At 38.7% G+C, this 18,538-nt stretch overlaps 1 protein-coding gene across 1 annotated transcript in view; it reads right to left on the bottom strand.

Moving 5' to 3' along the window:
• Window positions 1-209: 209 nt before the first annotated feature.
• The window catches only part of KIF23 (kinesin family member 23), a 34,591-nt gene continuing 16,262 nt past the window's right edge, over window positions 210-18,538 (bottom strand). The window contains exons 7-23 of the mRNA XM_007467860.1: window positions 18,289-18,459; window positions 15,396-15,508; window positions 15,119-15,240; window positions 13,714-13,816; window positions 9,851-9,930; window positions 9,647-9,766; window positions 9,303-9,429; window positions 8,817-8,975; window positions 8,039-8,196; window positions 7,110-7,283; window positions 6,658-6,837; window positions 6,080-6,391; window positions 3,138-3,368; window positions 2,204-2,286; window positions 1,936-2,014; window positions 1,322-1,392; window positions 210-541 (exon numbers count right to left, since the gene is read on the bottom strand). Coding sequence (XP_007467922.1) covers window positions 526-541; window positions 1,322-1,392; window positions 1,936-2,014; window positions 2,204-2,286; window positions 3,138-3,368; window positions 6,080-6,391; window positions 6,658-6,837; window positions 7,110-7,283; window positions 8,039-8,196; window positions 8,817-8,975; window positions 9,303-9,429; window positions 9,647-9,766; window positions 9,851-9,930; window positions 13,714-13,816; window positions 15,119-15,240; window positions 15,396-15,508; window positions 18,289-18,459 — 2,299 coding nt within the window. The 3' untranslated portion in view covers window positions 210-525. The remainder of the gene's footprint in view (window positions 542-1,321; window positions 1,393-1,935; window positions 2,015-2,203; window positions 2,287-3,137; window positions 3,369-6,079; window positions 6,392-6,657; window positions 6,838-7,109; window positions 7,284-8,038; window positions 8,197-8,816; window positions 8,976-9,302; window positions 9,430-9,646; window positions 9,767-9,850; window positions 9,931-13,713; window positions 13,817-15,118; window positions 15,241-15,395; window positions 15,509-18,288; window positions 18,460-18,538) is intronic.

Consider the following 18,538-nt stretch of genomic DNA (forward strand, 5'->3'; position numbering starts at 1 on the left):
AATGGTTTTGGTATTGGCCAGTCTCTGACATCTTTATTTATTTTGAAAGTTTGAATTGTCAAATATATGTCTAAAGTGCATTCTTGCAGCTAATCAATAGCAGCATTTTTGTTTATAAACCCTTAAATATTCAGACAAGTAGAAAAGTCACAATAAAAAGCAAAGCGTGATCTAGATATATTCTTTCTTAATCAGCCAAGACAAATACATGCATGAATTAGTTTATAAGTATACAAAAAATATACAAAAAAATAGCATTATAAAAAAGTTCATACGGCATGAGAAAGAGGTGTCTTTCTCTGCTATTAATATTAAATATGGCAAGGTGTATAATATAAAAAGTTTGTAGAATCCTAGATATCTTTGGAGCCATAGGGGAATCTTTATGTAGGCCAGTGTTATGATATATCTGAGGTCTGTGGTATTCAACAAAGCTGGAGTTTTACAAGATGATTCATTCAGAAGACTCCTTCTGGCATTGCTTTGGAGAAATCACCAACACAATTTGTTATTGGGACTGTCAATTCATGGCTTCTTGCGCCTAAAAATGAGAAAAAATGAAAACCAGCATTTAGTGCTGAATTTTGCAATGAATCTCTAGGAGGGCTTTGAGAGAATTCCTGTTTTATCATGGGAAGAGTTAAAAGTCCTTCTAAGAAAGCAAATAACTTATAAAATATGCTTATCTAGTATTAAATTTAAAAAACAGAACTTTCCATCTTTATCCTGTTGCACTGATTTTCCAAACTGCCTAAGGAATACATCTGTCAGAAATGGACACATGGACCTGTACAGGTAGATATTTGAAAAGCAGCGGGTTTGATTAATATGGGGAGAAAAAGGGGCCATAAATTCTGCCATTCCGTTTTATTTTAGCGAACACTTTTTGCTGTAATAAGAGGGGAATTAGGAAAGAATGAATTACAGGAGGAGCTGCCATCCCTGACTCCAGCCTCCCCTCCTTGTAGGTGATCTCAGTTCAGCCTCTGAAAACTTTATGAGCACAGGCAAAAATAGGAACAAATAGGAACAAGAGCGAATGTTCTTACAGCTCTAATTGCTCTTATTCAGCCCCCCCCCGCCCCCCCACCCCAGGTTCTCAGCACTGCTACTGCCTAGCGTAGTCTGCCAGTAGGGCCCAGATATTCCAACGGGCAAACAAAAACCACATAGGTCCTCAAAAAAAAAAAAAAAAAAAAAAAAAAAGTGGTTGGTAGGGAGAAGTGGCGGTGGGGAGGGAAAACACAGAGAAAGGCCACACGTGGTCAGTACTCACTTGGGTTGTGCGTGGTGCTGCTAACCCAGGCCCCTCAGTACTCACTTGGGTTGTGCGTGGTGCTGATACCCAGGCCCCAGCTGAGACCCTGCTCTCATCTCTACAGCCACAGAACACTGAGAGAAAAACCACAGAGAGGAAAGATCAGCTCCTCTCTACAGTCTATTAAACAGATCTATTTAGATAGATTCAACCAAGGTGAAATCCAACATTGCTTTCTAGTCCAGCACAGATACGTATGTTAAAATACCAATCAGGTACTTGAAATTTATTTGATGTGCCACAAAAATTGTGAGGTGGAAGTGTCTTTAGAGATCATCCAGGTAAATCTCATTTTCTGTCAGGAAGAAGAAAGTGGCAAAGGCTAGAGCTTGGCCAGCTGACTCTGAGAAGATTCCCATCAGTTTGATGGGCATTCTTGTTATTCTAGGGTGATTCTTGGGCCCTATCCCTCTACACTAAAAAGGGGCTTTGAGCTGAAGAGCTCCAGTAAAACCAGAGCAGAAATACAAATACCTTCTCAGATGTGCTGGGGACAGGCCTACAGGCTGCACTGGCCATGTGGGATCAGACCTCAGTTGTTTGTTTCAAAGAGCATGAAAAGCTACAGCTGTAGGCCTTAAAATACGACATCCCTAGCAAATACTTTTTACTCCTACCCTTGTTTCTACGTCGGTCCATTCAGACTCTGTTCCATCTGGTTGGGCAGGTGCTATTGTGGAAGATCTTCGTTTTCGACTACAGAAAAATGGAAAACACAATGCAACAGTTATTTTTTGTATCTAATAGGAAATATATTAGAAATAGGGAAGTACCATATATACTCCTCCAGAGAAGTGATACATTTTACAGGCTAGTCTGTTCCTCAAGAATGAGCAGCTAAGAAAATGACAGCCCTCTAAAGAAAGGAATTTGATGATCACTCACCCAGTTGGTGATTCTTGTTTCAAAGTCTCAATTTCAGTAAACTGGACAGATTGTCCACCACCCCTTGTTTTATAAACATCACCCTACAGCCAAGAGAAAAGGTCACCATTACACTTTTTATACATCCAAAGGGTAAACATACATATATATTTCAAATTAAATTTAAGACTACTGTTTTATGGAAACTCCCATCCACAAAAGCAGATGGTGCTTGGACTGCTGGGTCTGTACCGTTAAAATACTTTAAAGATTTGTGTACATATCTCTCACTAAACAAAAGAAGTCCAATGTAATATAATTAGTAGCATTCTTAATTGCAGAAAATAACATTCCTTTTTATAGAAAATAACATTCCTTTTTATTCAACCTATAATTTAAAAACTACACTAGAGATCAAGAAATCTGTCAGAAATTTCTAAATGTTAGAAGGCAATATACTTTCTTCTCTGGATGTAGCCCTCCTCTCATATTCAAATAACAGTACAGTTGTTTTTGTTTTTGTTTTGCCGCACTGTACAGCTTGTGGGATCTTAGTTCCTGGTCCAGGGATCGAACTCGGGCCCTCGGCAATGGAAGCGCAGAGTCCTAACCAAGGACTGCCAGGGAATTCCCTCAAGTGACAGTACAGTCAAAGGTAGGAGTTCTTTGTTTGGTTTACTTCTTAAGTAGGGGTTAAAACAAAACACAAATTAATTAAAAGTACATAATACATCTGGAGCTCCTCTAACAAACCTGAGACTCTAAGCCTCATTTGACAGAAAGTCGCAGATTTAGTTCCAATTCAGCAGATTCATAATCTAAGTAGTTACTTTAGTTTTCTAACAAACAGAGGTTTTAACAAATACCCATTTAAGTTCCTGTTGACACAGAGGAAGAGTAAATGGTTTTTCGTTAAGCTTTTTGAATATTTCCTTCTCTTGTGTAAATTTTTTACCTTAATTAGCTTAGTTTCAATCTCCCCATCGGAGGCTAGTTCCTGGTGGGTCAGCATGTACTTCTCACACTTAGCTAGTGCCTTTTCATTTGCAACAGATACAGTGATGGCGTGAGGGACCTGTGGCTGCATGACTGTCTCAGTTTGCAGGTTAGAGGCAGGCTTATGAGCTACCCATCTGTCTCCCGCAGAGCGTGATCGTCTGTGTCGCAGACGAACTGGTGGTACATTCTGATCAGGTTGAAAGAGGAATCAAGAAACAAGCATAACCCAGAATTAACTTAAGGGTGCTATTAGAAGTGCAGCAGTTTGGGCTACATTAGTTGGTGACAATATCAAAACAAAAGCATGAACCCTTCCAAAAGCTAAACGTTACTCAAACAATTTAAATGTTCTCTTTGTATTTAAACAAAACCAACGAACATCTTTTAACACCAGCTTGTGTATATGTATCATATATCCTACTAGGGAGCTTCCCTTTCAACACAGAATGGAAGGAAAAGTTCTGGTAATGCCACTAGTCTTTCCTGCATAGGTGGTATTCAGGACAAGTAATTCATTTTGCATTCTTAATCAAAAAACAGTATTTGTGCCTGCTATTGTGAGGTAATCTGTTAGGTCCATGACTATGTTAAAAGCTTCAGAAAGACCAGCAGAAGCCCTAAATATATCATAAGCCTCTAAACAAAAGAGAAAATACTCCTACTACAAACCAGGACCCTCCCCAAAGCTGATGGAGCTGTAGACTACAGAATGCTAAAGGGACAATGAGAACCGTGTGTATAAAATGATTAAAAGAATGTAAATAAAATACTTCTGAGTACTATTAAAAATCTCAAAACAGAACTTCTTGAAAAGTTCAAAAGCAATAATGGCTAAAACATACCAACTTTTTTCCCCCAAACGTTTCATAAAGGTTCCAAGAACTAGATAAAGAATATACTGTCAAATCAGCCTCTATCATACAATGAAAAACTAGATGCTTCCAGTAAAACGTTATATAACTTTAGGACAGTTAAATTTAGCACATTCAGCCTAAGGGGAAAAAAAAAATCACATACAGAACATAGTTAATAGTTTCTTTGTAACTTTGCAAACATCTTTCTTTCTGTTTACAAAACTGAAAGGAAATGCAACAGTCTGCCACAGCCCAAATCCTTCCAAGCTGGTCAAGTATGAACATCCAATTTAAAATGCATATGGGGAGAACTGAAGTGTTTTTCCCTGTACAAGAAACAAATGACAAATCATGATACTAAAACATGGGCAATAGAGTTTGCCACTCTGGATGCCCAAACCTCACAACAAGCAGGAAACTTCCCATTCTTAAAATAGCTTAATGTTGAAAAGGAAGAATGTGGCTCCCATGTCCTACCATTTAGCAAAGGTGACGGATTTCTCAAACACACTTAGCAATAAATACATTCTGAAACAAGCTTTGGAAAGGTGACATTCTACTGTCGTTTATGAGATAAATGATATTTTAAATTTCTTCCTCAACGAAGTATTATAAATTCAGTCCACCTGACCTAATTTTTGACCAACAAACCTAGATGCATAGATACTAGCCTAAACTTTTCTCTGCTGCACTTCTAAAGAGATTTTGATTGAAAATGAAGTTAAAGGACCTCTAGTAAATCCTCTTAAATATCTCATAGCCAAATTAGATATTACATTAATGTTGACCAGGCATAAGTAGGCCTTGAATAGTTTTCAGTCGGTAGACTTGCATGAAATAAGGGGGATTTATTAGAGTTGATCAGAAAGACCAGCCACCATGATTTGCTCCCTAAAAAGGTTTAAAGCAAAATCTGCAAAGTAAAGAACTTAAGCGACTTTAGAATGATCCGTTGCCTTGGTAAATACCTTGTAATTCATCATCATCCCTTAATAATCAGGAATGCAGGCCACCTGAATGAAATTTTTCTGCACCCTAAATTATACAAGAAAATCTAAAGCAAATATTTACTGTAAGATTAAGTTGTTTAGAGATATATTAAAATTTTACTAAATGTAAATTCACAATATTAACTTTGTCCACTTACTCAGATTCAAAGGAAAACTTTACCTTAATCCTTAAGAAGAAAATACAGACATGAATTTGTTTAAACACCCTGAATGAGGCAGAGCCCTTGTAAATTGAAATAAAGGCCTTGAGATTAAAAGCAATGTATTGGAGATGGAAACCTTCCTTCAGCAGGTATAAAACAGCTGGCCTGGGCTCTTCAAAAAATAGTCAATGTCATGAAAATCAAAAAAGGGGAGGATGGACTATATTGAAAGAGATTAAAGAGAGATAATAACCACAAATAATGTATTCACCTTGATAGGACCAAGGTTTGAAAAAAGAAAAGCCACTATTGGGACAACTGGGGAAATGTAAACATAAACTGTAAGTTAGAAGGTACTTTTCAGGGTTAACGCTTTCTTAGGTGTGATGAAGATTGTGGTTATGTAGGACACGAAGTCTATGACTTACTGTCAAAGGTTCAAGAAAAAAAATATTTACAAATCTATTTTTCAAAATAAAAAGTATGGGAAAGCAGTTTCAAAAATGAAAGTTCGAAAATAGCAAAAAGTCTAATTTGGGGAAGAGAAACCAAAATCAGAAAGATGTGCTCTAAGACACTCAGTCACTGACTTTGTGGATGCTTATCAGTTTATGCAGCTGAAAAGCACATGTGACTGGGATGTGCCCCACTGACCTGCTTTCACTGAACAGGAGGCAGTATTTCTGTGCCAAATGGGTTTGGCTTTTTCAGATGAAGAGCTAGGCCTCAATTTCAGGGTGATTTGATCTTCCAAACTAACAGAAAATTAGACCTTGTTTATATTAGCGCTCACCCATCTTTCCATTGAACTTTCTGAACCAAGTTAGTTAAAAAAAACACAGAAGATTAAAATCTATTGCTACAATGCTGTAAAATAATACTGGCACTAACCCTGCTGCAGTGATCCTCTTCTATTTCTATCTCATTTCTGAGTGAAGGAACCACCTCCCTGCCTTCAGTCCAGTACATCCCTCGCCTTCTGTCTGACACGATACAAGTTTTACTTTGTCCTGGCTCCTGCTGCCTACGCCTTGCAATAGATTGGACATTGAGAGGTGTGTTGTACGAAGGAACTTTCTGCTCCCATTCCGAAATACAGGAAGCTACAGAAATGCTGCTGCAAGAGTTAGAGCACCTATGTAGCTGTGGCTGGCTCATGAGTTGCTGGCCGTTGGAAATCTGAGCAATACAGTTACTAGAAGGCTAAAAAAATTGAAGAGAAATTAATGAGCAAGACTTGAAAAAGTGAAACAATTCATTAATATTAGCACAGGAAGACATAATTTTTGTACTAAATTACTAGTTTTTATACTAAATTTGTTTATACTAAATTTGAAAATATTTATAAACAGAAATTTGAGAAATACAATAATACAAAACAAAAAATTGATTCTCACAGAAATAGTCACCTAATCTGAACAAACCTTCTCTAGTACTACCAAGTTACTACCCAACTACAAGTAACTTACAGGTACTGGTGATGGAGAAACAGATCTTTGAGTAGCTTTTTCTCGATCGCGCTCCCGAGAGGGTCTCTCTGGCCGTTCAGTTTTGGGTTCAATAACGATAGCCTTCAGTTGTTTCAGTTTTTCATCTTTCACCCAGAGTTTATTTTGCATCTCCAGCTGTTTGGCAGCCACTCGACGCTCCTGAAGGTTATGTATGGCAATAAATATTCAGTTATAGCAAACAAGTGCACTAGTTTACCTGAACGCTTTACTTCCTAAAGATGACAGTTCTCCAGTTCTTTATAATGCTTATGAATTTGTTGTGACTTGTAAGGGCAGAGGAAGGAAGAGGAACTGAATAGGGGCTGCTGTGGCCACCACCACTGAAACCCTACCCCAAGTACAAGTGATTCAGAATGCTACAATTAGAGATGAATCATCCCTGACCTGAGCACTGTATGAATGACACTCACACATTCTTTCTCCCACTTCATGGTTGTTTCTGTCACCATGCCTTGCAGCCTGGCTTCTAGTCTGCGCTTGTCAGAGAACTGTTGCTGAAGTTTCTGATTCTGGGTTTCCAGCTCCTGCTGCAGGTTGCGCTTATCTTCTTCATAGATAGTCGTTGTTTTCTCTAAAATCTCAACCTGGGAAAGTAGACCATTATGTTCAGCATTTGGTATGTAAACATTTCAAGTAGCTTTAAAATAATCTCTCTCATAATCTTACGCAAGCATAGTTACGGAAAGAAAAATCATGGAGAAAGCATTTTCTTCTAAAACTTCATCTGAATTCCCACCTCCATTCCTAGAAATGAGAACTTTTTTTTTTTTTTTTAACATCTTTATTGGGGTATAATTGCTTTACAATGGTGTGTTAGTTTCTGCTTTATAACAGAGTGAGTCAGTTATACATATATATATGTTCCCATATCTGAAATGAGAACTTTTAAACAAGTTCCTCACTGAAAGATGAAGTTATAACTGATTTCATGTGAAAATTACTTTTCCTGAAAATTAAGGCCTAAAATTTAATTTTTAGGCTACTTTCAGAATATACTGGTTGAGATTAGCTTCTCTCTAGAATGAATGTGTACCCCCTCAGTGATCCTCAGTAAATGAGAACAAACATTACACAGTAGTAAATCAAAAAGCAAGCTATAATCAAAGCTAAACTGTAGAGCATTCTCTTCGATTGCTAAAGTCTGTTTCATAAAATTAAAGAGTGTATTACCCCCTTTATGCTTTTCACTCATATTTCCTCTTTTGGGGATGGGGTGAAGATTAGTAAATAACCAAATGATAGCTCCCAGTAAGCAGCAGCTGCAGGCCAGTATAGCAGAAGGGCTAAGTCAGAGAGAGACCAGTGCTAAGTATATATCCCTTATAATACCAAAGCCAACCTTGTATTCTAAAGTTTTGTTTTTCTTTTCCAGTCGCTCAATTTCCGATTTCTGTCCTGAGATCACCTTTTGTTTTTCACTTAGTTTTCCTTGGATGTAGTTTTCTTTATTTAAAACAGCATTGTCAAATTCTTGCAACAAAGCTTTAAAAGTAATAGCTGAAACAAGAGCATGCAGGCCAAGTTTACTCCGATTCAAAAATAACCAATGAAATCAACTTTTATGTGATGTGGGCAAGTTATTTTTTCTGAGCACATTTCCTCATTTCAAAATGGGGATTTAAATACCACTTATCTCACATTTTTCTTATGAAGATGATAAGTGTAAGTACATTCACTGAGCACTTACTATGTACCAAGCTGTTCCTGTCCTACATGATTGTCATACATTATCTCATTTATCCTTACAGCACCCTCTGAGGTTGAGGTAGGAGCAATGACAATCCCCATTTTGTGGATGGAAACTGGAAATAAAGGATTGATTTTCTTTCTCAAAGATAGTTATTATAATGTAATACATGTTAAATGCCTTGCAAACAAGTAACTAGTAGGAACTAAAAAGTAACTGTTATCCCTTTGATCATCACTGTTGATTTTTGAAAGGGAGAAATTCATACCCACTTTTCTCTTTTGCTTTACTTTCTTGGAATATAAAATGATGCCTTGGGGACTAGTAAGTTCAGAGACAAAATAACCCTTCCTTGAAGATTCTATCCGAACAAAGAACTCAATTCCCTGCAAATTTCTGGTGTTAAAAGTGACTGCAGTTTTGCCCTTACACTGTTTGTGAAACTCATCGATCATCATTTGTCGTAGGTGATGTCGTTTCTCTAGTGCTTCAATCAGCCTGGGAAGAGTCTGCTCGTCATTGATATCCAAAATTTCGCAGGATGGCAAAGGTGGAAAACTCTGCAAAACCACTTCTGAAACCAGCAGTTCTGTATTGAGTTGTTAAAAATAAAAAGTTAGTTACACAGGAGAAAAAGTTACTCAAACGAGTTTTAACACTGTGATAAGATCCCCAGTCAACATTGTACCTTGTTGGGCTGTCATAATACTTCCTTAAAAATGTGTTATAAAGAAGGAAAAATGAAAAAAAAAGGTATTTAGTAAAAGAAATGTCCCTTATCCTTTGGTTCAGATTTTTTTTTGCACTTGCTTTTTGAGGGGAAAGGAAGTAAACAGTTTTCTTATGTGAAACAGATTTTTTTAAAAAGACAGAGACAGACTCATCAGTGGGCAGATGACGCAACAGCAGCTCATACCATCTCCAACAGGACCTCCCCGGGCCTGGTTTCTGTATCGCCTTCCCGGCGTTAAACCACATATTGCCTTGTCTGTCGGTCTTGCTACTTCCACTTCTTGGGTCACTTCTGCAAATCTCATGACTTGCTAAGACACAAAATAAATGCGGTTTTTTTAAACAAATAAGCATATCCAAGTCTTTCTAAAGAAATTAGTAAATGAAATGGTAATAGATTGGTCATTAGTTCACTTCTGTAACTAATGGTTCTGTATCAGTTTAAAAAATGTTCAAAATGTTATTCTTCACATCCAAGTGGTTGTTTTCTCTATAGAAAGTCAGACTTTGTAAAGGCATTAAAATTACCAAGCTTTCTTCATAATCTTCGGCCTTTGGATTCACACACACGATCAGGCGTACTTTCCCTTCCCCATCAAAGTAGTTCTTGAACAGATGGGTTAGCTTTGAATCTCGATATGGAACCATCTATAAATATATTCGAATCCAAATACATAAGGCAGAAAATGCACACATACAAAACTATACAAATGTCCAAAGGCTGCTGCTTACCTTGTTAGTTCCATACGTTTGATTCTCTCTCAGGACCTCCATACACGTTCTTAGCGTCATTAGTGACTGATTAATGTTACCTGACGGAAAAATGTACACAGAAGACAGTTGAAGACAACAATTGAGTAGCTAGAGTGTGGTCTGTTTGCCTATGAAATCCCTACTTCATACAACTATAAGACGGAAATTACAAATGACAGATTTCAGTGGCTCAACTTAAAGAGCTGTCCATATCTGGCAGTGTTGCAGGACAGGGTGAGTACCACCCTTCAGGGACTCTATCATAGACTCTCCACTGAATGCAACATTATGCTTCATGACCCATAAAGTTTCTTCCAAATCTTAAATACTGTGATGTGAAAGAGTATATTAGATACAGATGTTTAATATCCTCATAATAAAATATTTTCTCTAAAGCATGACCATTTCAGGCTACAGTTGGCTCCATCCGGACACTGAAGTCTCCCCTGCACCAGGAGGAGCTCCTGTCTCTACCAGTCAAGTATCTTAAGAGCCAACTAAATGTGTTCCCTCAATATCTAAACAAGGATTTCTTAGGCAGCATACTTATCAGTCCTGGCCAGTCGTTTGAATTTCTCAGTCAAGGTAAGTCTGACAGATCTATCAAGCCAACAATACAGGAGACCTCACCTGCATAGACCCCAGAAGTACCTGAGAATTTTTTCATCCTGAAACCTTAAGGTCAGCTGACTCCACCATGCTTTCATTCTTAGCCACCTCTCAAAACACAGAGCTTGGGTTTCCCTGGTGGTGCAGTGGTTAAGAATCCCCCTGCCAATTCAGGGAACACGGGTTCGAGCCCTGGTCCGGGAAGATCCCACATGCCGTGGAGCAACTAAGCCCATGCGCCACAACTACTGAGCCTGTGCTCTAGAGCCCACGAGCCACAACTAGAGAAAACCTGCATGCAGCAATGAAGACCCAACACATCCAAAAATAAATAAAAATTAACAAAACATCTGCACCTCTGTGATATTCCACGATGCATGCTTCATTTTTCTTGACCCCCAACTCCCACTGCCCTTCCTCCTTTTCTTCCATTGTGTCTCCAAAGCGGATATTCCTGTTAACACACTTCCCTCATCCTCAGGCCTCTCACAGAATGATCCATTCACCCCTTTCCCTAATGCCAGAGGTTCCTAACCTGGGGTCTGTGTTGTCCATGGGTACACTTCAGGGAGTCTGCATACATGGATGGGAAATAAATTACATCTATTTCTATTGATCTCTGAAATTTAGCCATTTCTTCCATTATGAATGTAGGCCCAAAACCTAGTGGTGATAGTAGTACCACCTGTGATTTTTAATCAGTAGAAGTCACAGATACTTTTATAACACTATGGTTTATTGTTGATCTTAAGATACTTTGAAATTATGCAGTTATTAGACATGCTGATGGGATTTTATTTAAGGCTTTAATAAAGCACATAAATTACTATATGACAAAGGTTTTAAGAATACTTTAAAAAACACATTTCAGTCTAATTGGTTTCCTTTTTAATCCTGTATTTTATGTTACACATTCTAAAATATCATTCTGAGTGGTGTCCACAAGCTTTACCCCATCCCATGGCAAAGCCCTGCAACCTTACTTTTATTTCCCAGAAGGGTGGTGCTTCCCCTGCAGCCCTGTAGTCTTGTGAATAAAAGTTGCTTGTTTTCTAGAGCCTGACATCTTATAAGGATGGTGAGTAGAGGGAGGCCAGCAACATTTTCCCAGTTCTTTACTGCTGCCTTCAAATAAATGTTCCCCGTACATGCCAGCTCCTGGGTCAACTTCAGGATCTAAGAGGAAGGTCACTCTGACCTGCCATCAGAGGGCCCCAGCCTCCTCAAGTCCAGTAGACCTTTCTCTCTTTACCACTGTAACCACGCCCTGAACCTTGCCACTCAGAACTGCAGCACCTCTAGAAACCTGAGGCTAAACTGTGCCCCAGGCACAATATCCTCTTCTAGCTCTCACTCCCTAACCATGTCACACCTATTCCCCATCCTTAGCAACACTGATAGTCCTTTCTGTGCGCCACCCCCCCCGCCCCCCCGCAAAGCTCAGGTTTCTACTTTCCTCCCAATCCAGCTAAACCTCTTTTCTCATCAAGGTTAATAATCCTTCCTCTTGTGATCTGGATTCCGGATGCTGTCTTCTTATAAAGACGTATATAAAGTGTGTGTGTGTGTGTGTGTGTGTATGTGTGTGTGTTAGTCATTCCATACTCCCTCCTCCACTCTCTCCTTCCCAGTCTCTCTAAATTAATCATCTCAAGGATTTGTTGTCCAAGGCCCTGCCCTTTGTTTTCCATGAATAATTTTACCTTCCCCATTGCTTAAATCATGCTTTTATTGGCAAAACCTAAACCTATAAACCTCGAGTCAAACCTCTCTTCCAAATCCATGTACCTCTCTGCATCCAGTTACTAGGCACCTACACTTGAATAAATTGAGTATATCCAACACAAACCTTAACTGCCCGTACCTGCACCTCAAGCTACTTCTCCTCAATCAAGATCTTCCTTGATTTACCCTCTTCTCTTCCTTCCTCTCCACATCCAGATGGGCCTCCTTCCGAACTAGCTCTTAGTTTTGGCTGACCTTTGCCTCCAGATGACACGGTTGCTCATCTGAATTACTGCAGAAGGCTCCTGACTGCTTTTCATCTCTCTAGACTTGCCTCTGGTAAATTAATCTGCTACACTGGGGAAATGGTCTTTCTAAAACTAATCCTTCATCGACTGTGTAACAGCAGAAAGATAACAGGTTTTGAAAGTTCAACCAACCTGGGTTTGAACCAGGCTCTAACCTTGGGAAAATTACTTAACCTCTTCCAATCTGAAAACTGGGTATGATACAATCCTGAAAAGTCACAAATCAAGAAATCAAGCCCACGTATGGTAGATACTATGACACACACTAGTCCCTTAATAATTGGTAGTCACCATTATTCCTTCAAGAAAAAATTCAGACTTTCTAATATGATAGTCAAGGGTCTTAATGACTTTGCCTTGCCCTTCTGCCTCAGTGGTCACGGCTCACCAACCCACACCCTACACTCCAGCTACCCTGTTGACCCTGCCATGTCCTCTCAGGAATGATGCCTTTAATTCTATCCTCCTTCAGAGAGCTCACGCCTCAATTTAAGTGTCAACTCCACACATTCTTCCCCAAAGCCCCCCTCTCACACACAGCCCCAGAATGGATGGAGCAGCCCTGCTCTGTACTCCCACAGCACCTCGTGCTCACCTCCTTCATACTCTACTGAGACACTCCAGTTACCTGCCTCTCTCGTACTAGATGGGCTCTCTAGGGCAGGGTGTCATCCTTTATATCTGTGTTCAACTCCTGTAACACAGTAGGTACTCCATAAATGTTATTAACATAAAACATAACACGAATGGCTGTACTAAATGAAAGATTAAAAGAGAAAAACACGCACACAGATTTCCTCTCAACTGGCTTTTGTATTCAAAGGCTTTTGTATTCAAAGATTTTTCCTATCTCCAGAAGCCGATTTTTACCACTTTGAATGTTGGAGTAACTATTCAATCACTTAATTTAATGGATCCAGTACTGACACGCCAGCCATAGATATAATAGACACTTTCAATATGAGTATAACCTATTTTATATTTATTTTACTCACTTTTCCTCATTCTTAAATCAATGTGTTGTAACAGATCAATACCAAACCAGCATAACTAAAGAGGAAGCACTGGTCACTTAGCCTCTAAATTTTTAGTCAAATTAAAGACAGTTATGCATAAACCACCTATCAATAAGTGACGAAAAACTGGCATGGCCAAGTTTTTGAAAGTTGTAGCGATAAGTAAGTACTATGCTTTGCTCACCAGCTTCACGTAACCTGTTCCCTTCTGCTTTTGTCCGGTTAGTTCTTTCACTTCCAGCAAGATCTACCAAGGACAACTGGCTAATGGTGATTTGTTCTTTTTCCTGAAGGGAAGATTATAATGCCAGTAACATTAGTTATAACTGGTTTACAATGTTCTTTAAATATATTCAAATCAAATTAAGTCTTATGAATACAATGTTTGCACAATACAAAATGTATAGTAGGGGTGAAGGATACATGTTTTGGGGAAAAGTTTGCTGAAAGCATATGATAAATACCCTCATGACATTACTTGCCCATTGTCTGGTCTTCTACATTATACTGTAAGCTCCACAAGAACAGGAATTCTGCCTTTTAACCACTTCATCTCCAGCACCCTGCACAGTGCCTAGCACTCAGCAGGAGCTCAATAAATGTCTGCTAAATAGTGAGTCTACAGCAAGGCTAAATATTTGTATAATGAGATATTTGATAATTTTACAGTCTAATAATTTCATAATACTCTAATAACTTATAAGAAATGAAAGTCAAGAGATACATAACTGATACTATAACATTAGATGTGATTCAATGGAAAGCAAGTGCACAGAGACTTGACTTAAAAGGATTTTCTAGCTAATATTTATCAAGTGCTGACTGTAAGCCAGGCAATGGACTAAAAACTTTACATGCCTCACCTCCTTTAACCCTCACAGCATTACAAGGAGTTTATTACAATTAGGTGAGACAAGCTAGTAAATGCCTAGGAATCAGAATTCAGATCCTGGTGGTCTTTAGTACCATGCTGTACCATCTACTCCTGCCATCTGAAAACCTTCGTGATATACCACAATTTCACGATATATTTTGAATGGAATTAATTACATTTTAACAGCTTAAAGTTATTAAATGATTTATATGTTCAGGCTCAAATGCTGTTACTAATTGATATAAGCCTTGTAGCATGACAGGCCCAGCAGTAAAGAGTGATCAGCAGATGGGGGGGGCCCTCTGGCCTATCAGCCAAGAGAAGAACAATTTAGAATTGGCCACTCCTGAACTGTACCTAGCCAGGAAAGTTAACTGCTGACATTTAAAAACCATTAACTGAATTTCTACATACAAAATGAGTCTTCAGAGATAAAATAAAATACATGTTATGATTCATTGTTTTATCTCCTCTATTAGATATTTATAAAGATTTGTAAACCTTTTTCAGAACAAAATTCCAGGTTCTAAGATTTAATAGCCAGTTTCCCAAAACTATACTACCTAATTAATGAAACATTTTTTTTAATTGTCATCACCTACACATATATTAATTCTAGAGCAATATTCAGTGTAATGAAACCTCCATGATTTACCTCTGATTCCCAAAATTAAGGATTCAGAACAAGAAGACACTCCACACGTTAAATCTTTACCTGTAAGACATTGTCTCCATCTGCGTCCAAGGGAGCCTGAACTAATTTAATGTTGAATACGCTATGGGAACGGCTGGACTCACGATTCAAATGTGTGTTAGCAATTCGTCGCTTTTTCTGGCCTACAGTGACAGAGAAATCATTGATCAAATCTCCACTGAGTCATTTCAGTGTACATACTTTCTACCAAACCAAAAAGTGTTGTCAAATTAGAGTGGCAACTTTCAGGATTATATTTATCACTGTATATATCTGTAATTCTAGCTCTGTTTCTAACCTCTCCAGAAAACTTCAAAAGCCTCCTCGGTAGATTTCACTTCTACTTCTGTACATCCTGCAACGTACATGTTATGGTTCTTATCTTCACGAAGCAACTTAGATTGTGGAGGTCTATGGGAAAGAAAAAACATTAGTTTCCTATATATTATGAGATACTGATATTGCAACTTAAGACAAGGACTGAAATGTCAGGCAACATGACATCCATTCTTATAATGGGAATAAGCCTAAGCAAGACTCCAGGAGCATGTTACACTTGGATAACAATAAGGATGTATAGTAAAAAGATTAGTTACATAACAGGATAACAGGAATCTATTCTGTTTTAAAAGCTTTGCTCTAATTTGTTCTAACAAAGCACATGAAACAACACTTACTAAACAATTAGAGATCAAAGTAGTAGTATAGCACCATCACATGCACAGGTTAAGCATCAAAATCTAGCATTTTCTTAATTTTAAAAGATCAACAGATAGAGCTGGTTCTGACTTCAGTGTCAACAAAAAACAAATTCAGAAGGAGTTTGGTATATACCAGGAGTGGCAATCCTTTCACAGTGGCTGGTCAAGTTTTAGTCTAAGGTAGGATGAGGATGGGAAAGGTGCTGCCTGTTTGGCCTCAGTCTTGTGAATGGTGGAGGTAGAAACATTTACCAGCCACCATTAATCAGCAAATGGCAGATTTCTCAGGGACCAAGGAGGGGCTTAGAAGTAGCAGCCGGCCCAGTACCAATGAAAAACCACCTACGTGCAGACATGCCACAGATGCCAACCACTAGTATAACTGCACCCTTCTCCTTAAGAAAAGAGCACAATCACATGCACAAAATCTGTGCTCCTCATGGGTGCGCTGCAACTATTCCACCTACCAAAGGAATAAGGTAGAAGTTACTGTTTCTATAGCAGCCATCTCACAGTAACACGTTCAGTCCAGAGTATCTGACAGTCACAATGAGTCGTATCTTAAAAATCCTCTGCTTCTAATATTTCTTCATTGTATTAAAAACTAAACCTTAAACCAGCTCAAAAAAGCAGGTTAATCACCACCCTAACAAATAAAATCTGAATTCACTGCCAAATAAGGAGTTACCAGAAAGGTTACAAGGCATAGTCACATTTGTCAGTCTTCACTTACATAACAAAACCAAGATAGGCTTCTTAGAAAACAATCTCATTTGGAACAAATCAAACAGAAACTTGGCACATGTGCAGACATGAAAGTGATTGGTAGCAGCGAATGGCATCACAAAAGTTTAGGAAAATGGGTACATACAACTGATACTTTGAAACAAATGGGAAAGTAATTAGTCTATAAATTGTTTAATATAAATAAAAGTGGGGGGCTTCCCTGGTGGCGCAGTGGTTGAGAGTCTGCCTGCTGATGCAGAGGACACGGGTTCGTGCCCCGGTCCGGGAAGATCCCACATGCCACGGAGCGGCTGGGCCCGTGAGCCATGGCCGCTGAGCCTGCGCGTCCGGAGCCTGTGCTCCGCAATGGGAGAGGCCACAACGGTGAGAGGCCCGCGTACAGCAAAAAAAAAAAAATAATAATAATAAATAAAAGTGGGTATACAGACACCTGTTCTCAGTCTAATGGTTTTCCAAATCTAGCTGTTCCTCCACTAATATTCACTGAGACATATACACAAAAATTAAGTAATACAACACAGGTCTTCATATTATTTGTCTTGAGAGGCCCTGACAAAGACAGCATTGAAGATAAACATTTAGCTTAAGAACAAAACCATCAAGGAACAAGATACCAGAGTCAGCTCTGGCACAAATGTAGTTTGTGATGCCAGATTGTAATTGCTCTTCAGCAGGGCAAGACCCAAGGAAATCTAAGTAATAGTCTTTTAACTCTGGTGGAATGACAACACAGATGTCACTTCTTATTGGTCAGTGATGGAAGGTCTGTGACTATTAGTTGTGCAGACAACAGCTTTAGGCTGCATTCTGTGGGGATCACCAGAACACAGATTAGAGGCTACAAACTCCCAACATTAAGTGTCAGGTTCTTAAAGGTGACCCCAGGGCACATCAACAGGGACACTTCTTTATACAATTAAGGTCCTTGTCAAAATACAGCCCAGGGCCCACATATATACAGTAGAATATTACTCAGCCATAAAAAGAAACAAAGTTGAGTTATTTGTAGTGAGATGAATGGACCTAGAGTCTGTCATACAAAGTAAGTCAGAAAGAGAAAAACAAATACTGTACGCTAACACATATATATGGAATCTAAAAAAAAAAAAAAAAAAATGGTTCTGAAGAACCTAGGGGCAGGACAGGAATAAAGACACAGATGTAGAGAATGGACTTGAGGACATGGGGAGGGGGAAGTGTAAGATGGGATGAAGTATGAGAGTTGCACTGACATATACACACTACCAAATGTAAAACAGCGTGTGGGAAGCAGCCACGTAGCACAGGGAGATCAGCTCGGTGCTTTGTGACCACCTAGAGGGGTGGGGTAGGGAGGGTGGGAGGGAGACGCAAGAGGGAGGGAATATGGGGACATATGTATACATATAGCTGATTCACTTCGTTATACAGCAGAAACTAACACAACAGTGTAAAACAATTATACTCCAATAAAGATGTTAAAAAAAAAAAATACAGCCCAGGGCCAAGAGTTTTTCAAAAGTAAAGTCCAAGGTGAATATTCTCCTTAGATGCCTTAACCCAGTGGTTTTTCTAATACAGTTACATATCTAGTTAATATACAGAACTATTCACCAAGCACCAACTGCATGACATATAAGTTATATTTCATCTTGAAAACAAAAGTAAGCTTTTTCCCCATTTATAGCTGAGGAAACTAAACCTCACTGATGTGAAGTGACTTCACCAAGGTTAAGCAGCTAAGGAACTCTCTCCACTACTTACTTAGGCTTTATGGGATCAAACGGCACCTCTTCCAATAGATCATATATGTAATTATTATATATTTCAATATAAGAGACAAATACACCGTAGACACTATCTTCATCAACCTCTTCTGCTTTGCAAAATTCTTGTACATTTATCATATCTGCAAACTCTGGATCTACTTGTCGTCTGAAAAAAGAAATAAAAAGCCCCAAAGTCTCATCTTACACACTGTGAGTAAATAAATGACCTCCATTACAAGCAGGAA

This window comes from Lipotes vexillifer, unplaced genomic scaffold (genome assembly GCF_000442215.2).
Source record: "Lipotes vexillifer unplaced genomic scaffold, Lipotes_vexillifer_v1.1 scaffold792, whole genome shotgun sequence".
Classification (NCBI taxonomy): Eukaryota; Metazoa; Chordata; class Mammalia; order Artiodactyla; family Lipotidae; genus Lipotes; species Lipotes vexillifer.